The 26,051-nt window shown below is 38.3% G+C and overlaps 1 protein-coding gene across 2 annotated transcripts in view; it reads right to left on the reverse strand.

The window, feature by feature from the left end:
• Positions 1-24,862, reverse strand: part of DGKH (diacylglycerol kinase eta) — a 78,204-nt gene extending 53,342 nt beyond the window's left edge. For both annotated transcript variants that reach the window (XM_009275640.2, XM_009275639.2), the window contains exons 1-4: positions 24,771-24,862; positions 22,950-23,030; positions 4,279-4,383; positions 3,819-3,951 (exon numbers count right to left, since the gene is read on the reverse strand). In XM_009275640.2, coding sequence (XP_009273915.1) covers positions 3,819-3,951; positions 4,279-4,332 — 187 coding nt within the window. In that variant the 5' untranslated portion in view covers positions 4,333-4,383; positions 22,950-23,030; positions 24,771-24,862. The remainder of the gene's footprint in view (positions 1-3,818; positions 3,952-4,278; positions 4,384-22,949; positions 23,031-24,770) is intronic.
• Positions 24,863-26,051: the final 1,189 nt, after the last annotated feature.

Here is a 26,051-nt window from a genome sequence, read left to right on the forward strand (position 1 = left end):
ATGGGATTTATTTTTATTTTTACCTACTGTTAACAGTCAAGAATCAGACCACAAAGAGTACAAAGACTCTAAGCTACTTTCAAGATAACTTGGTGTGCCAGTAACCCAAACCACTGAGAGGAGGAAGAGCTCCAATATCTCTTGAGAAGAACATCTCATGCTTCTCAATACAAGACATAATAGAGTAGCCTGGGATCAATGACCACACAAATAATTGAATTTAGTATAGATATAAATGGATTCCCAGCGTAAAGCAGTGCTGGAGGTTTCAGATACCAGGCATGAATATTTAAACGTTTTAAAGATGTAATGAGAAAAAGTAGCACAGAACATGTCTGGGGAATCTTAAGACTCCATACTTCCTACATCATCTCCTCAAACAGTGTATATTGCTAACACAGGGTAAGTAAAAAAAAATAGGTGGTGAAATGCATTAGCAGTGCACATGACAGAAGCAAGTAAATATGAACTCAGTCACATAAGAATTTCAGAGAAAGAAGTAGTATCAAACCAAAATACACTTCTTAGATGAAAAAATTAAGGATGGTTAACACGTGTTTTTATACAGAATCGGGGACAAAGTATGAGTATTCCAGTAAGACAGTCAACTGTCAAATGATTTAGATTAGATGCATAATTAAAGTTCTCCTTTTATTTTTAAAAAAACTTGGGAAAAAAATAAAGAAAATAGATGTAAACTAGTATCTAAGAAGTCGGAGGAGGTAAACTTATTAATAGATAAAAGAATTTCATAGTATCTATATCTAAACCAATCCAGGTCATACACATTTATGAAACTGTGGACCAGTGAAAACAAATCCAAACTACCTTCATGAGCGATTCGTAAAAACTGCTGAAAGACCAACTGGCATCAGAAATGTGGATAAACGTAGCATTAGTTTGTAATAAGTTATGCAGAAAGGTGACAAAGTCCAAATCTGGAAATTAAGGAAACTTCCTTAATGTAAAGTTAATGCCAACACCTTGGAAATTAAAACCATATGTAGAAGCAAAATAAGACACTGAAAAAACAGAAAACTATGAACCACCACCATTAACATTGATAATCTTACAAGAATAATTCTTGTTAAACAGTGTTTTAAAATAGCCATAATATTAACTTATGAAAGGATAAATTCTTTATGAAAGGAAAGAAGTCTTTCCTTTCCTCTGCCTGAGCAAATATAACGGTATTTGTACACAGAGGCAATACAACTGCATTTTAGTTAAGCACACGATACTTCCATCTGCCAATCAGACATTGAAAATACCATAATTGCCTTAAAACTGTCCAAACAACTTATATACAGTGGAAAACATACACCAGAGAAGCTGGAAGTAACTATGCTACTCCTAATTTCTATGAAATGGGTTCGTCTCGTTCCTTGGCAACTGCACCATTAGCTACATTAAAACCATGGACAATTTAGGACAGTGGGTTAATGTTTCCTTTGTAAGATTTCCTTAATACACATTATTATGCTCAGACCTCAAGTATTATAGCAGCATCAATAACAGAAATGCATTTGCAGTTGGGTAACATGCATCCAAAAAATCAAGTTTTGAATGGTGTAACTGTAACTCTTTTCTGGACAGTTAGCTATTTTGGTAATTAAATATCTCTGCATTTCATATATATCATAAGGTCACACGGATGCTTTATTTTCTGCTGGATTCTAACACAAGCAGACTTGTTACCACTTTTTCACAGAACTTGCAGCAGAAAATAAATAAGCTGTTTCAGATTTATTATAAATAATTGATTGCGAAATACATGTCTGCAGATAAGCTTAATGCTGAAGTCTTAGCCACACCTCCTTTTAGTTTGTGCTGGATTTCATCTATTGAACCATCAAAATGCAAAAGCGTCTACATCTCTACTCCCTCACTACATGAGAGAATTTTTAAAGCAATAAATCTGTCCTCATCTGTCCTCCTTGTACTGCAGGATCAGGCAGCAGCAACAGAGCAAACAAGACTTGGAGGGGAAGAGGTCGTAGCACTGAACAAAGTGTTAAGAATTTTTATAGATTTTGGGCAGAAACTACCATTATGATATTTTTCCTGAGGAATGCCGATTCTGCAAACTAGTAAGACTATTTCGTTTCACATTTTTGACGGGCAAATCAAATAAATCCTATCTTTTCTTAGTATCTATATAAACCAATCCAGGTCATACACATTTATGAAACTGTGGACCAGTGAAAACAAATCCAAACTACCTTCATGAGCGATTCGTAAAAACTGCTGAAAGACCAACTGGCATCAGAAATGTGGATAAACGTAGCATTAGTTTGTAATAAGTTATGCAGAAAGGTGACAAAGTCCAAATCTGGAAATTAAGGAAACTTCCTTAATGTAAAGTTAATGCCAACACCTTGGAAATTAAAACCATATGTAGAAGCAAAATAAGACACTGAAAAAACAGAAAACTATGAACCACCACCATTAACATTGATAATCTTACAAGAATAATTCTTGTTAAACAGTGTTTTAAAATAGCCATAATATTAACTTATGAAAGGATAAATTCTTTATGAAAGGAAAGAAGTCTTTCCTTTCCTCTGCCTGAGCAAATATAACGGTATTTGTACACAGAGGCAATACAACTGCATTTTAGTTAAGCACACGATACTTCCATCTGCCAATCAGACATTGAAAATACCATAATTGCCTTAAAACTGTCCAAACAACTTATATACAGTGGAAAACATACACCAGAGAAGCTGGAAGTAACTATGCTACTCCTAATTTCTATGAAATGGGTTCGTCTCGTTCCTTGGCAACTGCACCATTAGCTACATTAAAACCATGGACAATTTAGGACAGTGGGTTAATGTTTCCTTTGTAAGATTTCCTTAATACACATTATTATGCTCAGACCTCAAGTATTATAGCAGCATCAATAACAGAAATGCATTTGCAGTTGGGTAACATGCATCCAAAAAATCAAGTTTTGAATGGTGTAACTGTAACTCTTTTCTGGACAGTTAGCTATTTTGGTAATTAAGTATCTCTGCATTTCATATATATCATAAGGTCACACGGATGCTTTATTTTCTGCTGGATTCTAACACAAGCAGACTTGTTACCACTTTTTCACAGAACTTGCAGCAGAAAATAAATAAGCTGTTTCAGATTTATTATAAATAATTGATTGCGAAATACATGTCTGCAGATAAGCTTAATGCTGAAGTCTTAGCCACACCTCCTTTTAGTTTGTGCTGGATTTCATCTATTGAACCATCAAAATGCAAAAGCGTCTACATCTCTACTCCCTCACTACATGAGAGAATTTTTAAAGCAATAAATCTGTCCTCATCTGTCCTGCTTGTACTGCAGGATCAGGCAGCAGCAACAGAGCAAACAAGACTTGGAGGGGAAGAGGTCGTAGCACTGAACAAAGTGTTAAGAATTTTTATAGATTTTGGGCAGAAACTACCATTATGATATTTTTCCTGAGGAATGCCGATTCTGCAAACTAGTAAGACTATTTCGTTTCACATTTTTGACGGGCAAATCAAATAAATCCTATCTTTTCTTGCAAACCGTCCACACAGCACATTCCAAACTGGTCGCTGCAGCAGAAGGAACCGCTTTATTGAGATGAGTTAGAAAAAGGCACCTGGAGCACGAAGAAGGCAAGCCAGATCATTAGCAGTCCCTCTGCCCAGAAGAAAGTCGCTCTAATGAATAGATATCTCCCTTCAGGCTTTTTTCTGACTCGTTATTTTCAGAATCATTACTCGTCTGAAACTTTCAGCCATCTGTCTACATACGCAGCATTATAAACAGGGGGAAGAACGCGTTTATTTTACCTTCACAAGACAGGCCGTGAGAAGTGACTCCAGAGAGGCTCTCTCTACACACGTTACAGAAGGTAGGTCGGGCATGGGAGCAGGCGTACCAGTTATGCATCCCTGAGAAATGTTCCACATTAAACTGTGCGGTCTAGTAAAGGAGAAGTTAAGACAAATTTGCAAGTACAGAACACAGCTACGGTGACTGAAATTACCTATGGTTCCATATTACAGGGGACGACAATGCAATGTTCACCAAAAGTATTTTCCAAAGGGTATTTAGCCTGCTCTCCCTCCAAACTTCTAAACAGAATTGTGATAATAAGCTCTCATTTCGCTAGTAAAGGTCTTAACATGAAGCTTCGCTCTGACATTAGACACGCTTTTCACACTAAGGAGGGTGAATACTCCCGTTCTGTGTCCTGTAGCTTGATCTGTTGAGGTAGAACAGGTTGCACCAAGAGGGATGTCAACTTACCTCATAGTGTTCTCTGGACTGAACGGACTTCAGAGAGCTTATCCAGTCCTCCATTTCTTTTCTGTTCTCAGCACACAATATTAGCCTCCTAAATGGAGTGATTATCTGAAAAAGATAACGCATTCTGATTAATCCAGATAGTAAAAATCATGATAGGCTATAATAGTTCCAGTACTCTTTCCTGCAAGATGATGCAAAAGGAAGACATGCCCTAGATCACAAGATATTAAATGCTTAAAAATATTTTCTTTAATACACTACCAACAACGAAGGAGTTTGCTTTTCCTTTTTCAGTTCCCAAGATTCGAATCAGGCTTCGGTATAGGTCCTTACAATCTATATTGATCATTCCTCCTTCTCAGCTCTTTGTCTATGCACTGAGATTGAAATACTCAAATGGCAGGCACTGAAACTGCTAAAACAACCGTTCTGGAAATTACTAATTGACTAAGATTGCAATCCTATTTCTTAAAAGCATTATAGCAACTGCAAGGTCCACTCCAATTGCTAGAGACAAAAACACATCAAAATCAAAAGCCTGGAAGCATTAAACAACAACAAAAGCTTTCATCATGTATATTGGTATTAAATTTACACAAATTTAAACATACATAAATTTAAAACAGAACTTTCTATATAAAACTCAGTATAAGAACACATACAGATCTTTATAAAAAGACACAGAGAAGAAAAACAAACAGCTGAAATCATATCCTGCTAGGATGATTGAATGGATTCCTGGAACGAGTTGATGCTGGGGATTTTTCAGTGGTCTGGAGTTGGATTCTAGAAACCTGAATATGCTGTATCTAGGAGGTTCAGAGTATAAGCTGTTTTCCCCGCTCCCTCACCAGTAGAAAAATAATGAAAATAACAGGAAGGCACCACAAACTATCAGCTAACTCCCACTGATATTATTTTGAGCACTGCACTAAAATAGACGAAGCAGTTACTTACATAGCAAAGAATTTAAAACAAAATAAGTACATGAAATTAAAAGAAAGTTATTTGTTTTGTTGTAGGAAGTCTGAAAAAGAAAATTAAATCCTTTATCAGTCTTATGCATAAATCTATTGCATAGTATGTACCACCCACACTTGCAAATTACTTAAGTAAAACAAAGAAAGGACCACCAAAACATGATAGCTGAGTATTGTTTTAAATGCTACAGGCTAGATATTGTAACATTTGCACAATATTAGTAAACACTTATCTACATTTAGCTGCATTTACTTACCCAGTCTCTGCCGTAAATAGTCTCTAGCCTTGATTTGTCCTATCCACTTCTTCATTAAACTGAGCTGCACTTTAACATATCTCAGAGGCAATGTAACTGAAGTGCAGCAAGCTGCAAGTCACATGGAGGGGAGGCAAAAACCCCGTGGGCTTGCTTTTTTTTTTTCCTTTTTTTTTTATGTACTCACTTCACATGGAATGGAATAGTTTCTCTGTTTTCTATTTCCTTCAATCTTGCTTAAGCTTTTTAATAAGGTTTATTAGTAGCTCTCCACGGCTCTTCCTAAAGAACAGTTAATGCAAAGAGCAATGCTTCTCTCATTAGTTTGGAGCCAAACAGACGCTTTATTACTTCAAAATGTTTTTCTAGGCCAGGTCATCAAATGAAGCCCAGAAAAGCCATTAAATCATAATATAACCCTGGCTCCAACAACAATCAGCATTCTGCTGGAATTTCCAGGTTTCAGTGGACTCAGAAATCTTATTTGGGCAAATACACCCACCAGATTACTTCCTATAATATAGCATGACATTATAATATGGATTAAGTAAGGACAAGTCCGCCCAAAGCTCTGCACTTTGCGTCCATCCTTCCCCCACACTCATTACCGATGCTAACCTGTAACCAGATGTTGTGAAATGCCGTTAAGCAACAACAGCTGCATTTATTGCTGAAGACTCCTGACAATCTTGATCTTTTCAAGTAATATTTATTTATATTACTCATGTCTTTAATACTACTGATGACAGAAATCCCTTGTGCATCCCCCCACTCTCCCCCCCCAAAATCAAGGCCTTAGTTCAGTTGTTCACACGTAGTTATCTAGTGCCAATGGAGATGCCCTTTGGTAGCCAGAGCATCGGCACGGGGCAGGTAAGTATGACAGAGGACTATAGCACCCAGAACGGCAGCTATAAATAAGCCAGGTGGGACACCAAAGGCTATCTCAAAAGGTACTACACACCCATGTATTGGCAACCAAATCACGTCACCAAACATTGCTAACTAATGCATGTAAACATACCAGAAATTCCTATATCCCAACTTCTTATTAAATTCAGAGCATAATGAACTTAATAAAGTTCAGAGCATTTCAACAGTCTAAAAGTTAAATTATATACTGACGATCACATGAATGTAGGATCAATTATTATTAGTGCTATAAAAATAAAGTGGAAAGTTGGAAGACATACATATTTGTAAATATAGGATCTATAACATGATGGTTAAACTACATATTCTCTTTGATTTACATATTTTAACAACAAACTTCAGGAAGGTATATGATAACATGAAAAAAGACAAAATGCATTATATACAAAACATTTCAACAATGCTTGATTTTTTCTTAAAAAAAAAAAAAAAGAGAAACAAAGCAGTCCATATAGGTTCTCATCTATTTCAGTCTACAAAATCATGGAGAAGATGTACTCTCATTATTTATTAGATATTTCACGCAACATAAGAACTCAGGAAACCAAGGAAATTATTAACAAACAACAAAAAGTGTTTTTTCCTAAATGTAACACATTATTTAGACTTGAACAGTATTCCCAAAGGATACTGAGGACACCAGAAGTATAAGTGTCTAAAAAGGTATTTGACAAATTCATCACGAATAGATGCATCATATACAATAACATACAATATCCGAAACCTTCAACTTAGCAAGTCTTCAAAATCCAACAAGAAGTGAATGTTGGGAAGTTACGCAAGAGGAAGAATCACTGTATGTGCTCTGCTGCTTATACTCCTTTCTTGAGTACCTGCTACCGCTATTACACTACTTTGGTTCAGTATGGTTTTATGAGCTTTACGCTAACTCAGTATAGCTGTTCTTGCTTGTCCTAAAGTGAGAATGACTTCCTATACCTTCTTATTTGCTTTTACACAGAAGGCATGCTTTCTTATGGATGTTTACAGAATGTTATGATTAACTAACTTAAGTGGGACGTTTAGAGTGCATTCATTAAAGACAGTTGAACCTGTATGCAGACATAATCAAAATTAAAATGGATTTAATTGTCCTTAAAACTATTTTCCAGCCATGTAAATTTGCATTTTACTAGTAATTTTATCTCATTGCATGTAGTCGTATTCAAAGCCCTGTATCTTTTCTTCTACTGACCAAAGTCAGTATCTTTTCTTCTATTACATATTACCTTTTTTTAAAATTAATGCTCACTGCCCCAAATATTATTATTTATATATCACTCTGAATATGCTAAACTCTCAACAGACAAGAAGAAATTGTATAATACAATGACAAAGGAAGTGTCACAGGAACTACTGGAAGACCATTGAGGTAACATAAGAATAAGAAAACTCTTAAATCTTGGAGGAACTCAGGTGCTAATGGTTCACACACTGACAAAGCAGGAGACAAATCAAGAAGGATGAAGACAGACAAAAGGCCTTAAAAATAAATAAATCAAGCAGATTTAATTTAGAAGATTAAGTTACTTTGAAAATTTTCACTGTTGTCAAGTAGCCAAGAAGAAGTCATTGCCGATTTTGGAAGAGAGAGTTATCAAAGCCAGATACTGCAGTATATTGGAAAGTAATGAAATTGAGGTAGTGGGAATAAAAAACACTTTTAACGCAGTAGGTATAGGGAAAGAGTGAGCATATACAGTCTCAAAAGTTGAAGGCAAACAACACAAGTCCTAAAACATCATAGAGAATAAAGAATGTCTGGATAGGAAGAAAAATGGTCCATTACTGTGATAATGTTCCTTTCTATTCAGAAAAATAGGGGACTTTTTGAGTGGGGAATGAAGGAGAGAACAAGAAGACATTGTTCAGTCTGCCACCATATAGGTCTTGCCATAAATTGGGATTTTTGCACATGTTGACACTAGGATAATTTGGCTTCTAAAGATATACACATACTCATATATATATATATGTACATACACATCTGGAAACTACTTTGATGAAAATTACACAGTCAAGTTTTGGGCCACTACTGCAACTTTTCTTTCAAACAACACCTATTAGGAACAAGCTTAACATCTTGAAAGGAAATAAAATTGCCATTAAATTTAGTGTAAATCTGAAAGCACCTTTCGCTTTCAAAGGGGCTAACTTTACCAATAACATTCTATATGCCTTCAACCCAATGGGTTTAGACTTACGATCTGTAAAATAAACTCATACAGAGTTCAATTAAAGCCTATTGCCTAATTTTTAATATATTTTATCATATCAGCAATATATAAGAAAATACAATTCCCAAAGCTTGGTGGCTACATTTCTGGTTTCCTTTACCGATTCAAAGAAAAATGCAGACACTACATTTGCTAATCAAGAAAATAACGGTCTACATCTCAGCAGCAACACAGCAGCTATTGTAAAGCACCCTGCTTCCTGCAACATGATATTTGCATTAAGGCACCTTCTGCTGCTCTAAACTATTATCAGGCATTACACTAATAGCACTTTCTATGGCCGATCTTGAATTGACTTAGTAATGTAGAAACATCACTTAGAATCCGAAATGGGCAGGGAAATGGTTTTCCTGTTCTTTGAACAGATATTTTTAAAATATCTTTCTGGAACTAATGAAGAGAGGGTGATATAAAGAGAGCGAGCACCCCCACCTCTCCTCTTAGGGACCGCACCCGATGCCTGGCGCATGAACGTAACAGATTTAATACTGTGTAACTTCTCAGTGCTTCTAGACATTGGCGAATGAGTTCTGGCAAATACCAGGATAACATGTTAATGCCTTGCTTGCTTTCTGTCTGCCCCTATATTTCCCTGTCCTCATGCAGGTGGGTCCATATGAATGCGACGTATGAATGCACCTCCATCACAGTGGTGGGAGTAGACCGCTGGGGTCATTGATGCTCCCGTACCTACCAGAACTTGTCTGCAAAAATCACAGTGCTATCAGTTGGGCAGCTTTCTACAGTACTTTAATTTCTTGGATTCAGGATACTAAATGAATTATAACAGTACTGTCACTGTCAAAGGTGTAGTTGGTGCTTTATGGTGAATCGTCACTATTATTTTTCAAGATGAGCCGAGCCAGGCAAAAGTATAAACTACAAAGGCTGTGGAAGATTTAAAAGCAAAGCGAGTAATAAATGGCTATTATATTTGCCCGAGTACAATACAGAATTTATAATCAGAACAATTAGCTCTGTCTACTCCACTAAAATGTTGCTTCCCTCTTTTTGCTGGCCTTCTCCTATTTCACTGTTGCCAAGCTCACAAGTAATGGAAGTAATGTGCGGTTTGGGCCCCCACGATAAAAACTCCTAGGAGGGGGAAGAAAAGGGTTAGTCCCACACAGCATCTCCTGCACCAGTATACCGGGACAAATGGGCTTAACTAAAAGGTGGGACAAAAGCGGTTACATCGCAGAAACAGGTATAAGGTCTACTCTGACTTCACTCTGCAGTAGAATCCAGCCCGGGTAATTTAGCAAAAATAAAGGAGCATCTCCCAGAATAGATCCAGGCACATGAAGGACAAGAAACTGATCGGGAGTAGTCAGCATGGATTCACCCAAGGGGAAGTCATGCTTGACAAACCTGATAACCTATGATGAAGTGACTGGCTTGGTGGATGAAGAGACGAAGGTGGATATCGTCCACCTTGCCTTCAGTAAGGCTTTCAGGACTATCCCTTAAGATCCTCATAGAGAAGCTGATGAAGTATGGGCTGGATGAGCAGACAGTGAGGTAGACTGAAAACTGGCTGAATGGCTGGGCCCAGAGGGCGGTGATAGGTGGCATGAAGTCTAGTTGGAGGCCAGTGACTAGTGGTATACTCCAGGCATCAATACAGGGTCCAATCCTGTTTTACATCTTTATTAATGATCTGGATGATGGTGCAGAGAGTATCCTCAGCAAGTTTGCTGATTACACAAAATTCAGAGGGCTGGCTGCCATCCAGGAGACCTCGACAGATTGGAGAAACAAGCTGAGAGGAACCTCATGAAGTTCAACAAGGAGAAGTCCAAAGTCCGGCACCTGGGGAGGAGCAACCCCAGGCATCAGCGTATGCCAGGGGCCACCCAGCTGGAAAGCAGCTTGGCAGAAAAGGACCTGGGGGTCCTGTTGGACAACAAATTGAACATGAGCCAGCTACGTGCCCTTGTGGCAAATAAGACAAATGGTACCCTGGGCTGCATTAGAAGGAGTGCTGCCAGCAGGTCTAGGGAGGTCATCCTTCCTCTCTACTCAGCACTGGTGAGGCCACACCTGGAGTACTGTGTCCAGTTCTGGGCTCCTCAGTACAAGGGAAACATGGACATACTCGACACAGTCCAGGAAAGGGACACAAGGATGATGAAGGGGACTGGAGCATCTGACATATGAGGAGAGGCTGAGAGAGCTGGGACTGTTTAGCCTGGAGAAGAGAAGGCTCAGGGGGATCTTATTTACATAGGTAAATACCTGAAGGGAGGGTGCAGAGGATGGAGCCAGGCTCTTTCCAGTGGTGCCCAGTGACAAGCTAAGAGGCAACGGGCACAAACTGAAACACAGGAGGCTGAACATCAGGAAACACTTTTTTATCGTGAGGGTAACCGAGTGCTGGCACAGGTTGCTCAACGCAATTGTGGAGTCTCCATCCTTGGAGATATTGAAAAGCTGTCTGGATATGGTCCTGGGCAGCCTGCTCTAGGTGGCCCTGCTTCAGTAGTGGGGTTGGACCAGATGACCTTCAGAGGTCCCTTCCAACTCCCAAATCACTCTGTGATTCTGTGAAAACAGAATCCAGGTAAATCAAGTAATCCAGTTACGACATGTCCAGCCTCGAACTGTAAAACAGATGCAAAAAGTATCCAGCAAAGGTCACTTTGTCAGAAATCTACAGTTCCCCAAATTTGACCTCATGTATCCAATGTCAACCAACTGCTAACAGAAAAATATTATTCCTTCAGAATTATAACTTTAAAATGAGACAGTGACAAGAAGCAGGGTAGGAAAGTTTCATGAATTTGGACTGAAGAATTAGAAATTTATCTTAAATCAGTATTTAAATATAGCAAAAACAATAAACCATTCTTATAATTGTAAACTGGAAACTGCTATATATAGTTCAAGGCCTGCACGTTTCTTTAAAGTCCTTACATAAATATTTGTTAAGCACATTACTTTGCACTGCTGTGCCCTTAGCTCCGGCTTCACCAGCTCATTACACGTCTATCAGATGGGATGGCTTCTGTGCTTAAAGGAAAACATTTAGTTATATATTTAATGGCATTAGGTGCAGTTATACAAAATAAAACAGCACGTGACTATTTTTTCATCTGTAATAGCAGATGCCTGTTTAAACATCATCCAGCTGCTTGAAGCCAGGGATCCTTGTTCACTAGAAGCAGGAAATTTATTCAAAGTTTACACCAATGGCTTTGTTTATAAAATTATTTGGTATACAGGAACTGCACTAAGGGATACTTTTTAAGGTTTCTCCAGGTATTTTAACCACTTTTAAAGCAAGAAGAGAAAGAAATGTCAGAGAATAGGTAAGTGTAAAACTGCAGGAAGAATGAAATCTGACAATCCTCAGTGCTTGTTCTCCAAACACCCCAACTGCTTCACCGGTGCTGTACCATGAGTTCAGACAAGGAAATAAAATATGGTTTTAATACATTTACTTCTATGCAAATCTTATTGTGTTTCACAAATTAAAGAAACTGTTAGAAAACTAAAGGAAGTAAAAGAGACATTTTCTGTGAGCTATTCTTGAAAAATTTCTGCTTAAGCTCAAAATCTGTAGAAAACAAGCTCCAGGCAAATGTAACTAGAACCAAAATGTACAATATAGACCAGAATGGTCACATTTTTAAGCATCCCCTTGTCTCCCTCTTCTGAAAAGTGTTCAGCTTTCTTGTAATAGCTCAATCCCAAGTGATTTATCTATGGATTTTAGCCTCACAGCTGAAATACTTTATTGCTTTTTCATAATGAAACTTAAAGCTTCAATGTCTCCAGACACTCTAGGGAAAGGGAGACAGCGCATCAAGTCCGAGATAAGGAGCTTAAAACTTGAAAGTCACACCCAAAGCTACCCAAAGAGCTCTCAGCTTCATTACATTTTTTTGTCACTGTCAGAGGGCGGGGGAAAATGAGCAAATGCTAAATGGAGGAAAAAAACCTAAGTGCATCACAAGTGCACACTAATTGCTTTTGTCTAATTTTTTTTTTTCCTCAGCATATTAATTTGCTATTTCAGTTTTGTTCTGTTTCTAAGCTGCCTGAATATAGAAGGAAAAAAAAAAAAAAAAGAAAACCCTGAGTGGAAAATTGAACAAAATGGAATACAAAGCACTTCCCCTCTCTTTCTGTGGTTTGGGTATTGCTCAGGCTGGGAGCATCAAAAAGCCTTCGTCATTTAGAGGCTAATCAGCATCTGTATGAAACAGCAGATAGTTCACAACTAGGGAAAAACTAAATCCATCCCAAGAGTTAAGTTACCCGTGCAAAGCTGAGTCACGCTGGTGAGGCCAGCACAGGAACTTGAGCTGTTTCCAGACATATTCTACCTCCCAGAGATAACAAGAGGCCCCGAGATCTTCATGGATGTCACTCCAGGACCTCTGTCAGCCCTGTGCTAGACTGCAAACGGGGCACGGGGAACGTCTGGATATGCCATTCCCCCATCTTGAAACAGTGCCACGCACTGACCCTTCTGATAACACCAAAGGCAAAATTTAAAATGCAATGTTTCTGGGAGTGATATTCAGCTCAGAGAGGAAGGCACTTTAAGTAAAGACATCTACAAATGTGTCTGAACTCCCACCATCATCACTATATACTCTTAGCAATGTTAACACTCAACTGGAATGCAAAGGAAATTTCAAAGTGTATCCAAACTCAGGAAATTATTGCACATTTGAAGGATAAATCTGATGTAAAGTCTGCTGAGAGGAATCCTAAAGATAGCACCACACACAGTACAGAGCACTTCACTGATACTTCTTTTGTTTTCCTTCACACAAATAATTTCATAATACTAACGTAAGCTCATTATCCATATCTGGATATTATCGTCATCATCATCATCATCATCATCATTATTATTATTATTACTATTGTTATTATTATTATTATTATTGAAATTAGTATGCAATTGAGTTAAGATACACCTATAGCAGACGTTCATGCAGACTAAAGAGTGTTCACACAAGACTGTGTCCAGTTAAGTAAATTTCATGTGTAAACTATTTGAAATTTGGTTTATGTAAATTCATCAAGAAACAGAAACATGTTTCCAAACACAAATCCATTCCTTTCGTGTCCCTGTGGTTTATTAAAGGGAGAAGTCAAGCAAGAGTGTCTCCCTTCAAGGGAACATCAGCAGAAACTATATGTAGAAATTTACTCAAAATACATTTTTCACAAAGAAAAAAAAATGCAAATAGCTGTGCTCCAGAGTTTTCCTACAGAGCAAACCAGAAAGTTTAATCATCCAGGCTAAGAACAAGGCAGTGAAAAAAGCTTGCTTAGCAATAGCTGAAACCAGGGGAAACCACCCCACACCTGGAACAAGCCAAAGCCTTGTGAAGATGGTTGCTGACCCCATGATCCCAGGTGTCTCCCAACACAAGAGTAGCAAGATGATTTCACCAAACTACAGAAATAAGAAAGACGGTGAAAGCGAAGCAGCAGAAAGCCCAGAAAAGGTCCGTGCAACCTTTAGGTGAGTGGCCCTCGGAAAAAAACAGACTGAGGTAGAATAGTGTCTGAAAGAGGCTTGAGGCTATGAGTAAAGAAACCATCTCCTGATGTCCGCTGAGACCAAACTGCAGTAAACTGCATTTTGTAAACAAGCGGGACAGCATCAGAGAAATACCTCCACTGGCACCCATAAGCTTTTCTGCACTTAAATACAGCTCAAGACCCTGAACTTTGGGCAAATCAAGAGTCAGTAATAAAACTGAATTGATGTTAGATTATTTAAATCGGAAAAAAACAGTATTGGGATAATTATTCCAACTTTGGGACGATCTCTCTTTGTCTCTGATATTCAAAAAGACAGAAGACTCAAGTGCCCAAACCCAAAGATGAAAGATTTTAAACTCCTTTGGGAAAAGGCTCTTCTCATTTCCTCTTGATGTAGCTTGGGGAAGGTTAAGCAGTTCTCACATTCCCTGAAGTTCTTGTAGTCCCTGAAGAAAAGTCTCAATAACAACTCCGAAAAAATCTGGGTGACAAGAAAGTAAGCAAAATATGTCCAAGCCTAAGAAATTAACACTATCTCTCCAACATACTGCAAAAGTCTGGCAATGCAGTCTGTTTTCCAAGCCCATCGTGAATATTAAAAGTTAATTTTCTAAAATCCATTAGAAGCAGCTAATCTCAACAATGAGCAGAGAGCTGACTGATGTCAGAAGCAGCAGGGCTGAAATAAACTGCTAAAAAGTAATACACCCTCAGGCCCAGTTGTAATATTCAACTTGAAATTCCGACGAATCGCAAGAATTGAGTTTCCAGTACAACTGGGCAACCTCCCATTAAAAACAGCGGCTGTACAGGAGGATTCGAACATGAAAAGAATTGGTTTATGCTTTAAGCTGGTTCCACATAAATTATATGCCAGTAAACTTACAACCCCAGCCAAGACGCAGGATACGGTACATTCAGAAATATGGATAGGAAATAGGGTAATCAGAGTTCTGGAAGAAAACAATATAAACTGGAAGAAAACAATATAAATTTCAACCACAGTTGAAGCACAGTTGCTCCAATGGAGTATTTGGCTTCACTAACCTATAAAAATACCTAACCATCTCAAAATAATGGGTCAAAGGAAAATCAGCAGATATAAATGTTTAGTTTTTCAAAATCTATCCAAATTTACAGAATATCAAGGAAATCGCAGACAACTGGATAAAGATTTTTTTGTTTAAAAACATATTAAGCAGAACCCTCTGCTTTCAGGTCAAAGTGAACTGATAAGTCTGACCAAAAAAGTGGAAATTGGAGAAAAAAAACCTTTAACTTTTTGTGACAAAATTACATTCAGGGATTAACTTTAATGAAATGCCATTCATGTTTTGTTTTTTTCTTTATATAATATGAAAAAAATACTTTAAACCAAAATTTAATCCCTTTAATTTGAACTAAATTAAGTACTTCTGTTCAAAAAAGTTAAAACATCAGGTTGACCCATAATTATTTTTAGTTCAAGTCATTGAACTGAAAAGACCAATTATTTTTTAAGTCCCAATCATGCGATGAGATGAAAAGCTAAGGGACATAAAAAAAGTAAGAAGGAATAATAGGAATTTTTAATATGGGAAAAGATTAATAGATAATAAGCACCTTATTATTCTCTTACAAAATTTTGTGGTGCAATTCTTAAACTGGAAGAGAAGTGTAAAGTAGCGATACGGGAAAATTTACAGACAGCACAAAATTTTGATTACTTAGTTCCCCCCCTTGATCACCAAGGCACTTCAGAGCGAGCCAAGCAAGGTATTAAACAGACAGTACAGTGACTTGAAAATCATAGAATCGTAGAATCATTGAGGTTGGAAAAGACCTCTAAGATCATCGAGTCCAGCCGTCAACCCAACACCACCATGCCCACTAAACCATGTCCCTAAGTGCCACATCTACTCGTCTTTTAAATACTTCCAGGGATGGGGACTCAACCATCAAAAGGTTCAGTGTTAGTAAAAACAAAGAAATACACACCAGAGAAAAAACACAGAAGCATAGAAGAAGTATTTATGAATTACAGACAGCTCCAAATTAACAGGAAAAGGATCTTAGTATCATTACAGAGGATAAAAAAATGCATAATGCGTTGCTGCTGCAGAAAACAGACAAAATGTGGGATCCATAAGGAATGTAAATGAGCATTAATTTAGAAAATAGTCCCAAATATCCACGACTTGTGCTCCCTGAGTGCCAAATTGGTCACTTCACTTACAAGATGGTGCTGCAGAATAATAGTCAGAAGAACAGGAAGAATAGGTAAGAGTATAGAAAAATGTTTACAAAGATTATTTACCTTGGAAAATAGTCAAATCAAAAGGAGGTAATAAAAAATACAAAATACAGAACAGACAGTTTATAGGTTTCTGCTGCCTTTGCCTCATAACACTAGGTGAGAATACTTAATTAAAGCCCAGCACATTAAGAGTTCTCCAAGGAGGTACTTTTCCACAGAATAAATAATTAGACTCTATGGTCTACAGCATCTAAACTAAGCACTAAAACCAAGAAATCAGCAAAAATTTATGATATTAGGCATTTTTGCAAGCATACCCAGAATCCTAGTAATCAGTGTTATTGGCTGGAATATAATCTCTCATTTCCAGCCAATTTCTAATTACTAAGAATTGCAGTAGGCTTTCCAGGACAGCAGATCTGTCTAATGCAGCTTCATCCCTCTCAAGATGACCACTTTTGGAAGATGCATATTCCACAAAAAGCATTTGATTCAGCACCTGATTCAGAAAGCTGAAAGCAGGGGTCTACATTTTAGGTGCCCTGGATGACAAAGCTCCTATAGTAGCTAAGGGAGGATTAGTTAATAATCAGTGGAGTCTATACCAAATTGAGCAGTAACAGGAATCTACTTTAAAGAACTACTAATTTTATCCTAGATACCTAAATTTAGAGATCTATAAACCCATCATTGAGTCCCACCCTGAAGTTAGGGCAAGCTGAATCCCCATCCTGAGTATCATCTAGCATGTTAATTCTCATATTCCTGCAGGGCACCTTCCAGAACAACAGTGAAATTATTTCCTCTGTTACTCTCAGATGCAATCTAGCCAGGATTTTCACTTTTCTGAATATACATATAGTAAGAAATGGAGTGTCCGTTGCTTTGTGTAATTCTTAGGTGCATTTGCTTAACCCAAATCAAATGTCTAAAGCCAGCTATATGAAGTAATGCCTCAAAGCCAGTAATTCTACCCTAAAATTATTATTTTCCATCACATTTATCACAAAAAAACATAAATAAATGTTTCAAACATCAGTTTGGATGGATTAAATATAGTTGCTGCCACACGATGCCTGTGCATTTCACGTGAGGCTCTAGGATAGATTTATAACCCTGGGCATTCTATATATCCATGTGGCTCAACAACTGAAAGGCAGCATGGTTAACATCTACAGATTTTTCTCCTCGACAATATGCATCAGTTCTTCATCATCAAAAGCAAGGCAGAGGTAGAAACCTAAGCCAAAAGCTAACCTGTCAAAACCTCCGTTTAAATCACAATTCATAATCACCTTTGTTGCCCTGAGGAACTTTGTTAATTGAATATGCCTGTTCAAGAATTATTTTAGTACTTAAAAATCCCATTCCTTATACCTATTAGAACAAAAGCATGCCACCAATGTTCCACATGCCCATGCTTGCATGCTGGAGAGCACTATTCAGCCTCATTCAGTCTCAAGTCTTGTTCTGAGAACAATAAAGAGATTTTTCTAAATGCACTTGAGATATCAACAAGCCATCTTCCATCCCTGCAAACCAAAACGCATAAGGAATTACAGCTCTCAGCAGAATTGGTCACTGCCCCATCTGCTTGCATGCAATAAGGATGGGAGACTGATTCATCCCCAAAGTCTCCCCAAAGAGGTGACATGCTGTGCAACTACACTCCTCAGGTTGTGCTGAGACAACATAAACCACCCCCTGAGGCAAAGCAAAGTGCTGTGGAAAAAACGTTCAGCAGAGTACCCAACACCATTACAAGGACTCAGCGCCCACCCATGCCACTGAACTGTAGGCATGGGGTGAGCAAAAGCCTCCGTGGGCTCCTGATGTGGCTGATGGAGAGGGTGATGCACATCTTTGATGGGCTGAACTGGCTTCTTGAACCTCTTCTCTCTCTTCCCACAGATTTAGGAGACTGGTACCTAACAAGCAAGTAGGAAGAATCTGGCCTTGAGGGTCTCATATAACGACTCTGAAGTCAAGGGACACCTTTTCCTCTATTTAAGAGCCTCTAGATGAGGATGCTCAGAACTACAAAACACCTATAATCTATTACAAGGCACCCTAGTGCAAGCTTGTGCACTAGGAACTAGTTGCTAGAAATGAGTTGGTTGTTCATTGAAAAGTAGTATCATCAGCAATAAAGAAAAAACTGAAACAGATGAGCTGGTTTAAGTTTAGCAGCTCCTCATTTTAATTAGCAGATATTTATTTATCTCAACTTTCCCCTTAACCTCAATTTGTTTGTAGGAAGAAAGGAAAAGTAATTCTGGTGCATAAACACTGATATTTAGTTACATAAAATATTCTGCAAGCATGCGCATTACAAATAAACTCAACCTTAAATCTGTGTGTTATGACTAATTTTAGGACTTGAGTTTTATCCAAAAAAAGAGCATGGAAAATCTTGACACACACACCTCTGTCTCCAAACAGACAAACTAGAAAGGGCAAAAGAAGGCAAACCAGTAGCTTCTACAAGCTGGGGGTAGGAGATTGAGGGGAGGGGGGGATTTAAGTGACATGACAAAAGGATTTGTTACAAAAAGAAAAAAAAATATAAATTTTTAAAGGTGTGTTTTCCTGGAAAAATGGTCATTTTGTGTATATCAGAAAAAAAATTTTTAAAGGTGTGTTTTCCTGGAAAAATGGTCATTTTGTGTATATCCCATATCCCATAGTTTGTGTTAAAAATATTCTCTATTGAGACAAAGAAACAAGAGGGGTACATTAATTAGAGAAAGCTAAAGTTAAGGATTTAATATTTGCTTTTTTTAACAAAGAGAATGCTAACAGAGCACTTAGAACAGGGGGGATTTAAGTGACATGACAAAAGGATTTGTTACAAAAAGAAAAAAAAATATAAATTTTTAAAGGTGTGTTTTCCTGGAAAAATGGTCATTTTGTGTATATCCCATCTACATAAGTTTGTGTTAAAAATATTCTCTATTGAGACAAAGAAACAAGAGGGGTACATTAATTAGAGAAAGCTAAAGTTAAGGATTTAATATTTGCTTTTTTTAACAAAGAGAATGCTAACAGAGCACTTAGAACATAAAGGAGAAAAAATAAGTAATTCTAAGAAAGGCTGGATTATCTTTTTTAAGATGGAAGGGGGAAAAAGGCAGAGACACATGTTTCTTTTTATTTATAAGGACTATTGCTGGAAAGCTAACCACCCACCCCACCCCGCCCGACTCCAAACCAGTGCAGGCAAGGCCAGAGATGTCTTACTTCACTGAGCTGTGTTGCTGGGAGACTAGGTTAGGCAAACACAAAGAAAGAAGCCAGAAGATTAAGCGAGATGACGACTATTACCATATTTCACAGTCAAATCAGATGACACTTCAATCCAGGAGAGCTATAAATCCAAATGATTTTTCAAAATGAATTTGAAGACTCCTTAGAGAAAACACTGTTTGCCCTAAATTACCCAGGACACGAAAATATATAGTGTCTCCAAAGCTGTTAAAGCTGTAGCCCCTGAGATTTCTTTTTTCATTACTGTCTTCCCCAGAAGTCTTGATACTAGATACAAAACATGCCTTTGGTGAAGAATGAGATACTGAGTGGGCCTAAAGGATTATAAAGGATACCAAAACACCAAACATTGTAAGGAAAAAAAAAAAGAAAAAAAGAAAGAAAAAGACCCCAAAACATGCCACTCTTCTTCCTCACACAAAATTACACCAAGATCATAGAATCACAGAATATCTTAAGTTGAATGGGACCCATAAGGATCATCGAGTCCAACTCCCTGCTCCTCACAGGACCACCTAAAACTAAACCATATGACTAAGGGCATCGTCCAGACGCTCCTTGAACTCTGACAGGCTTGGTGCTGTGACCGCTTCCCTGGGGAGCCTGTTCCAGTGACCTACCACCCTCTCAGTGAAGAACCTTTTCCTAACTTCCAACCTGAACTTCCCCTGGCGCAGCTTCATTCCATTCCCTCGTGTCCTATCGCTGGTCACCAGAGAGAGATCAGCACCTCTCCCTCTGCTGTCCCCCTTGAGGAAGTTGTAGCTTGCGATGTGGTCACCCCTCAGCCTTCTCTTCTCCAAGCTGAACAAGCCAAGTGACCGCAGCTGCTCCTCATTAAGTCTTGCCCTTAAGACCTTTCACCATCTTGGTCACCCTCCTCTGGACACATTCTAATAGTTTGATGTCCTTCTTATATTGAGGCACCCAAAACTGCACACAGTACTCAAGGTGGGGCCACACCAGTGCAGAGTGGGACAATCACCTCCCTCGACTGGCTAGCTATGCTGTGCTTGATGCACCCCAGGACACAGTTGGCCCTTTTGGCTGCCAGGGCACACTGTTGACTCATATTCAATGTGCCATCAACCCAAACACGCAGATCTCTTTCTACGGGGCTGCTCTCCAGCCTCTCATCTCCCAGTTTGTACGTATAACCAGGATTACCCCGTCCCAGGTGGAGAATCCAGCACTTGCTCTTGTTAAATTTCATACGGTTGGTGATTGCCCAGCTCTCTGGTCTATCCAGATCTCTAGACGAATGTCGTATTTCATGATTCAGTGATCAGTAGTAACATTATAGCCAGAGTTTTCTTAATTTTCTTTTTCCCATAATGGAGGCTACAGTGCAGGAAATTTGGGTCTTTAGGCTGAGCCTTATATCCTGTCTTGAACAGTAGGTGACTGTCATGACTGCTGGGATCCTCAACTCATCATCTTTGTACGCCTCATTATTCCTCAGCTATCCTGATGCCTGCATGACAGCTTTACTTCTGGCCAGGAGCAAGGCAAAGCTTCTAAGCAACAGCAAGAACCTTTTCAAACGGCAAGCTGGTACCTCACACAGCCACCCCCTGGACTGAGACCTTCCGTCAAAGTAGTCTTTTTAATTGCATTCTTAGTCAAAAGAAACTTAGATTGACATAACACACTGGACTGTCCAGTCCAACGCGAACACGTCTTTGAAGTGCTCTGACTACTCCAGTAGCTGCCTGGCAGGTACCACAGCAAGGAAGACCTGATGAAGCTTTCAGGAGGCTTGCGTTGGACTGCCTTGGAGAACAACAACCAACACTGGTAACATGGACAACCTGCGAAATTAAAATCCTCAGGAAAATGGAAAATCAGCATTTTAACAGAGAATAACGGGATTTGCAGGTTAAGAAAAATGATGCCATTTCAGTCAGCAGGAGAACTCAAGACCTTCAGAAGGACAACTTTACCCACAATCTTCCTCATAGCTAGTTCTTGTTCAAAAAATTTACTTTTCCAGAGGTTAAGAATCAGCAGAGGAACTGTATCAGACGTTATCACTTAGTTCCAACAAAGCAGCTGAACAATTGTCGTGGTTTAACCTCAGCCGGCAACTAAGCCCCACACAGCCCCTCACTCACTCCCCCCCAGTGGGATGGGGGAGAGAATCGGAAGGGTAAAAGTGAGAAAACTCGTGGGTTGAGAAAAAGACAGTTTAATAGGTAAAGCAAAAGCCGGGCACACAAGCAAAGCAAAGCAAAACAAGGAATTCATTCACTGCTTGCCATTGGCAGGCAGGTGTTCAGCCATCTCCAGGAAAGCAGGGCTCCACCACGCATAACGGTTACTTGGGAAGACAAACGCCATCACTCCAAACGTCCCCCCCTTCCTTCTTCTTCCCCCAGCTTTATATACTGAGCATGACGTCCCATGGTATGGAATATCCCTTTGGTCAGTTTGGGTCAGCTGTCCTGGCTGTGCCCCCTCCCAGCTTCTTGTGCACCTCCAGCCTTCTCAGTTGGTAGAGCATGGGAAGCTGAAAAGTCCTTGGCTAGTGTAAGCACCACTTAGCAACAACTAAAACATCGGTGCGTTATCAACATTGTTCTCACCCTAAATCCAAACCACAGCACTGTACCAGCTACTAGGAAGGAAATTAACTCTATCCCTGCCGAAACCAGGACAACCATAAATGGCAAGACCTGTGTGTAAAACACACTTGTGAAGTTACAGAAATAGGGATTTATGAACATGCTTTGTTTCTTATACCAGTATCAGAATCAAGGTACAACTGTGAAGACAGCTTTTCCACATGACTTGGAAACATATAGGGTTATGATCAGCAATGAAAAAAATAAAATACACTTCAATATGACAGAAAACCAAAAATGTTATCATAAGAAATTAAAACAATAACACAATTACATTTGAATCAATTCAGCATGTCACCTCAAAGACAAACTACAGCAAAAAACCAAGCTGTACTAATAAGTACTAACGAAGTACTAATACTGAATCTTGCTAAATTTTTAATGCCTTGTATCATCATCTTGTGAAGCAACTGTTATCTAACATTCTTACTTCTGCTAAAAAAAAATCACAGAAACAAAATTATTAATAGCTGATGTGATATTGTTCTGATGCGTTATACCATTTCCAAATAAAGGACATTTTATTTCCAAACAGAGGAAAATAAGAAGCAATTGAGAGGATTCTTGATTTTCTTAGTAACAGTCTATCCACAGCTTTCAAGACCAGTATTATAATGGTTCCATACCGTGAAGCTGTTGTTGACATTTTTTGTGCTCGATTCAGCTACGCTGGCATCTGACAGGTCAACTTCATCAAATATTAGAGACTGTGAATGGAAAAGAACATAAAAACATTAAATGTAGTCTGAGTCCACTTTCAGATATGCTTACAGTCTGTGTTTTCATTTCCTTGTGTCCATTCCAATTGGAAAATAAAAATAGAGAAAAAAAGTGGTGAAAAAATAAGAGAACACTGATGATGTGACAAAACTTCCTATTTGACCCCTAAACACAGTCCTATTTGCTATCTAAGTGGTACATGAGATCATAAAAAAGTGGCTCCAAAAAATATATATTGCTTTAAAATCTCTTTTAAAGATTTTTTTTTTTAAATAGATGCAGCTTTGGGGTGTCTACTGTGTAGCATAAATGTGGTGTCAGAAGAAAAAGATTCACACTTAGTGAAATACAAATTAATTAATCAGTTTTAGGATGGAACTCTAAATTCATGAAGGGGAATCTATGATACGGTATCCATACAAGAAAACGGAGCTCAAGGGCCTGAAGAGATCCCTTCCACTCCTTTGTTTGATGTTTGTTTGATGTTCCAGAAAGAGAAATGTATGTCTTCTTTAAACACCCCAGCCTCTGGCAAGGGATTCATTAGGTTCTGTGAAACTCATGATGGGTTTTGAAGCACAGAAGGGAAGACCAACAAAAATGCCTCCCCCTTTTTTTAGCCATACCATGTTCTTCCTCTTCCATGCCACGGGAAGGAGAATCGATGCTGGGGGAGTTTCAGCATGTCTGGATTCAATGTTACAGAGTATTTGTACAGTTGCCTACTCATTACACCTCCTTTTCTCATCTTTATGACACAGATGATGGTGCCATTCTCAGAGCTCTTATCTGCCATGTTTATTAAGTCTTTACATAAACTGTTCGTGGTAGCACCATGTGCAGAGAAGTGTGACGACAGAGGTACTTCAGTGCTGCGCTCACTGGAGAGAGGATGTTTTCCTTGATTCATCACAGCCACACAACTGTGCACCATGCAATTACAGTCATACAGTTCTAGAAAGAGAGGTCTCCATGCCTTAGTAACAGTTTTATTGAGAAGACCAGGCTATGGAAGATGACAGAAACCTGAAGCGCCTCACCTACAGCTCCCATGAGTCACTGCAACCCCACAGGGTAAAGAAAAGTAATGCCCACCGCTATGGAGCAGCACAATCTGAGCCAGCCCAACAAGCCAAAATGCTCTCAGTCCTGACCCTGAGGGGGAGGGAGGAAATGCCTTTCGGAAAGAAGACAAGTATTCCCCTCTGCCCACCCCCAATTTTCCCACCAAAAATTTCAATTGATGGGAAACAGCTTCTTCCCTTATATATCAGTTTTGGCAGAAAATCTTCCTATCTTGATTTCACATAACCATTTCCACCTCTTTAACGGCAATATGGGCATCAGAGTAGAAGAGTTTTAATGGAATTCAGTTTGAGGGATAACTTCTGAGCATTATCCAATTTTTTTTTTTTTTTAAATGTTAGATTTGAAAGCCTAAGAGCCACCCCCCAAAACCACCACACAACTCCTTAAGATGAATTTATTATTTGTCTGAATAGTCAAAAAGGTTAAAGTAACTGTCATAAACTTCATTAAAAAAAAACCAAGAGAAATCACCAATCTTCCTTAGTTAAAGTTAATTTAACACACTACATCTTATATACAGCAGTTTTTTAATAAAACAATCACTAACAAATCATTAAATAATTATTATTGCACTTATAAATCTAAACAAGATTGGAGTTACAAGTATATGGCATTAGACACTAATAGCATAGAATTACCTTTGAATCCTTAGCATAGTAAAGGGTACGACCTCGAAGTTTGAAATAACGCTTTTTCCACCTCTGAAAAGAACTGGTTTGCTTCAGTAGTAATCCTTCTTTTATACTGGTCTGAAAAATATTAAAACACAGGAGACAAGGTAAATACGTATCTAAATAGCTACGCATATAGATGAAAGTTACGCTTTTTAACATTTACGTTACACCTTATATTAAATTCACACACTGTGAATTTAAATTTGTATCTATTCACATTAAATTGAGACTAATTCTCTGGACAACCAGACTTTGCATTGCTATCTTTTAAACAATGATGGCAAAATGCTAATTTTACATGTAAACCGAAAAGGCAGTTGAGAGGCATATAATTATTGTGAAGATAAACACAAAATAATTCAACTGTCTGGATAGCTGCAAACCCACAAATATTAAAGTAAGCAGCAACTGATGGTGGCAAAATTCAGAAAAAAAATGCTAAAAACCATCTACACAAGGTCATTTCCAATTCCAAATTTGATTATGTGAGGAGAAAAACCATTTCCACATAGGCACTAATTCAACAAGGTACTTAAACGTGTGTCTGATTCAAGCACATGAATTATGCCTTTAAAATAGAGGGAATGATCCAGTATGATGCAAGTCATGCATGACTTCAAGTGCGTTGCTGAACTGAAGCCTTCAGCATGAAATCAGCTTACCATTAGGAATAATTATTACATGGAAAGTGTGAGAACAGTAACAGCTAGGGATATTTTTACCAGGCAAATATTTTTAGTCAAAACCCGATCCAAACCTTTCCACTGCAGACTGAACCCTGCCTACATAAAGCCCATTTTTTGAAATGAGTAAGACACAAATTAGTATATTTTAAACGTATATGCTGCTTTTGCTAGCGTGTGTGGGATTCAGATGAAATGACGTGACACAGCATACTAATTGTATGAGTCTCGAAACTGATTTTCTTTAGCTTTGAAGCACACAAAGGGTATGAGAAAAAGCAAGTGCATTTGGATATTGTATTCCAAAATGGTCTCTAATATTTCCAGAATATTTCCAATTTGTAGTGTGATAATGTGATGCGAATCTTATAATACAATTTCTAGACAATGTGATATAACCATCATTTGAAGTTATTCTAGACCTTTTCGAGACTTAACCAAGACCTGACCTAAAGTTCATAAACATCTTCTTCTGTTATCAGACATCAAATTCTCTTTAACTTTAATGCAAGTAATAAAAATACAGAAAAAGCAGAAAGCACTTTAGAGTTCCTACCACTTC

The sequence above is a fragment of the Aptenodytes forsteri genome, unplaced genomic scaffold (assembly GCF_000699145.1).
Source record: "Aptenodytes forsteri isolate BGI_AS27 unplaced genomic scaffold, ASM69914v1 Scaffold172, whole genome shotgun sequence".
Taxonomy (NCBI): domain Eukaryota; kingdom Metazoa; phylum Chordata; class Aves; order Sphenisciformes; family Spheniscidae; genus Aptenodytes; species Aptenodytes forsteri.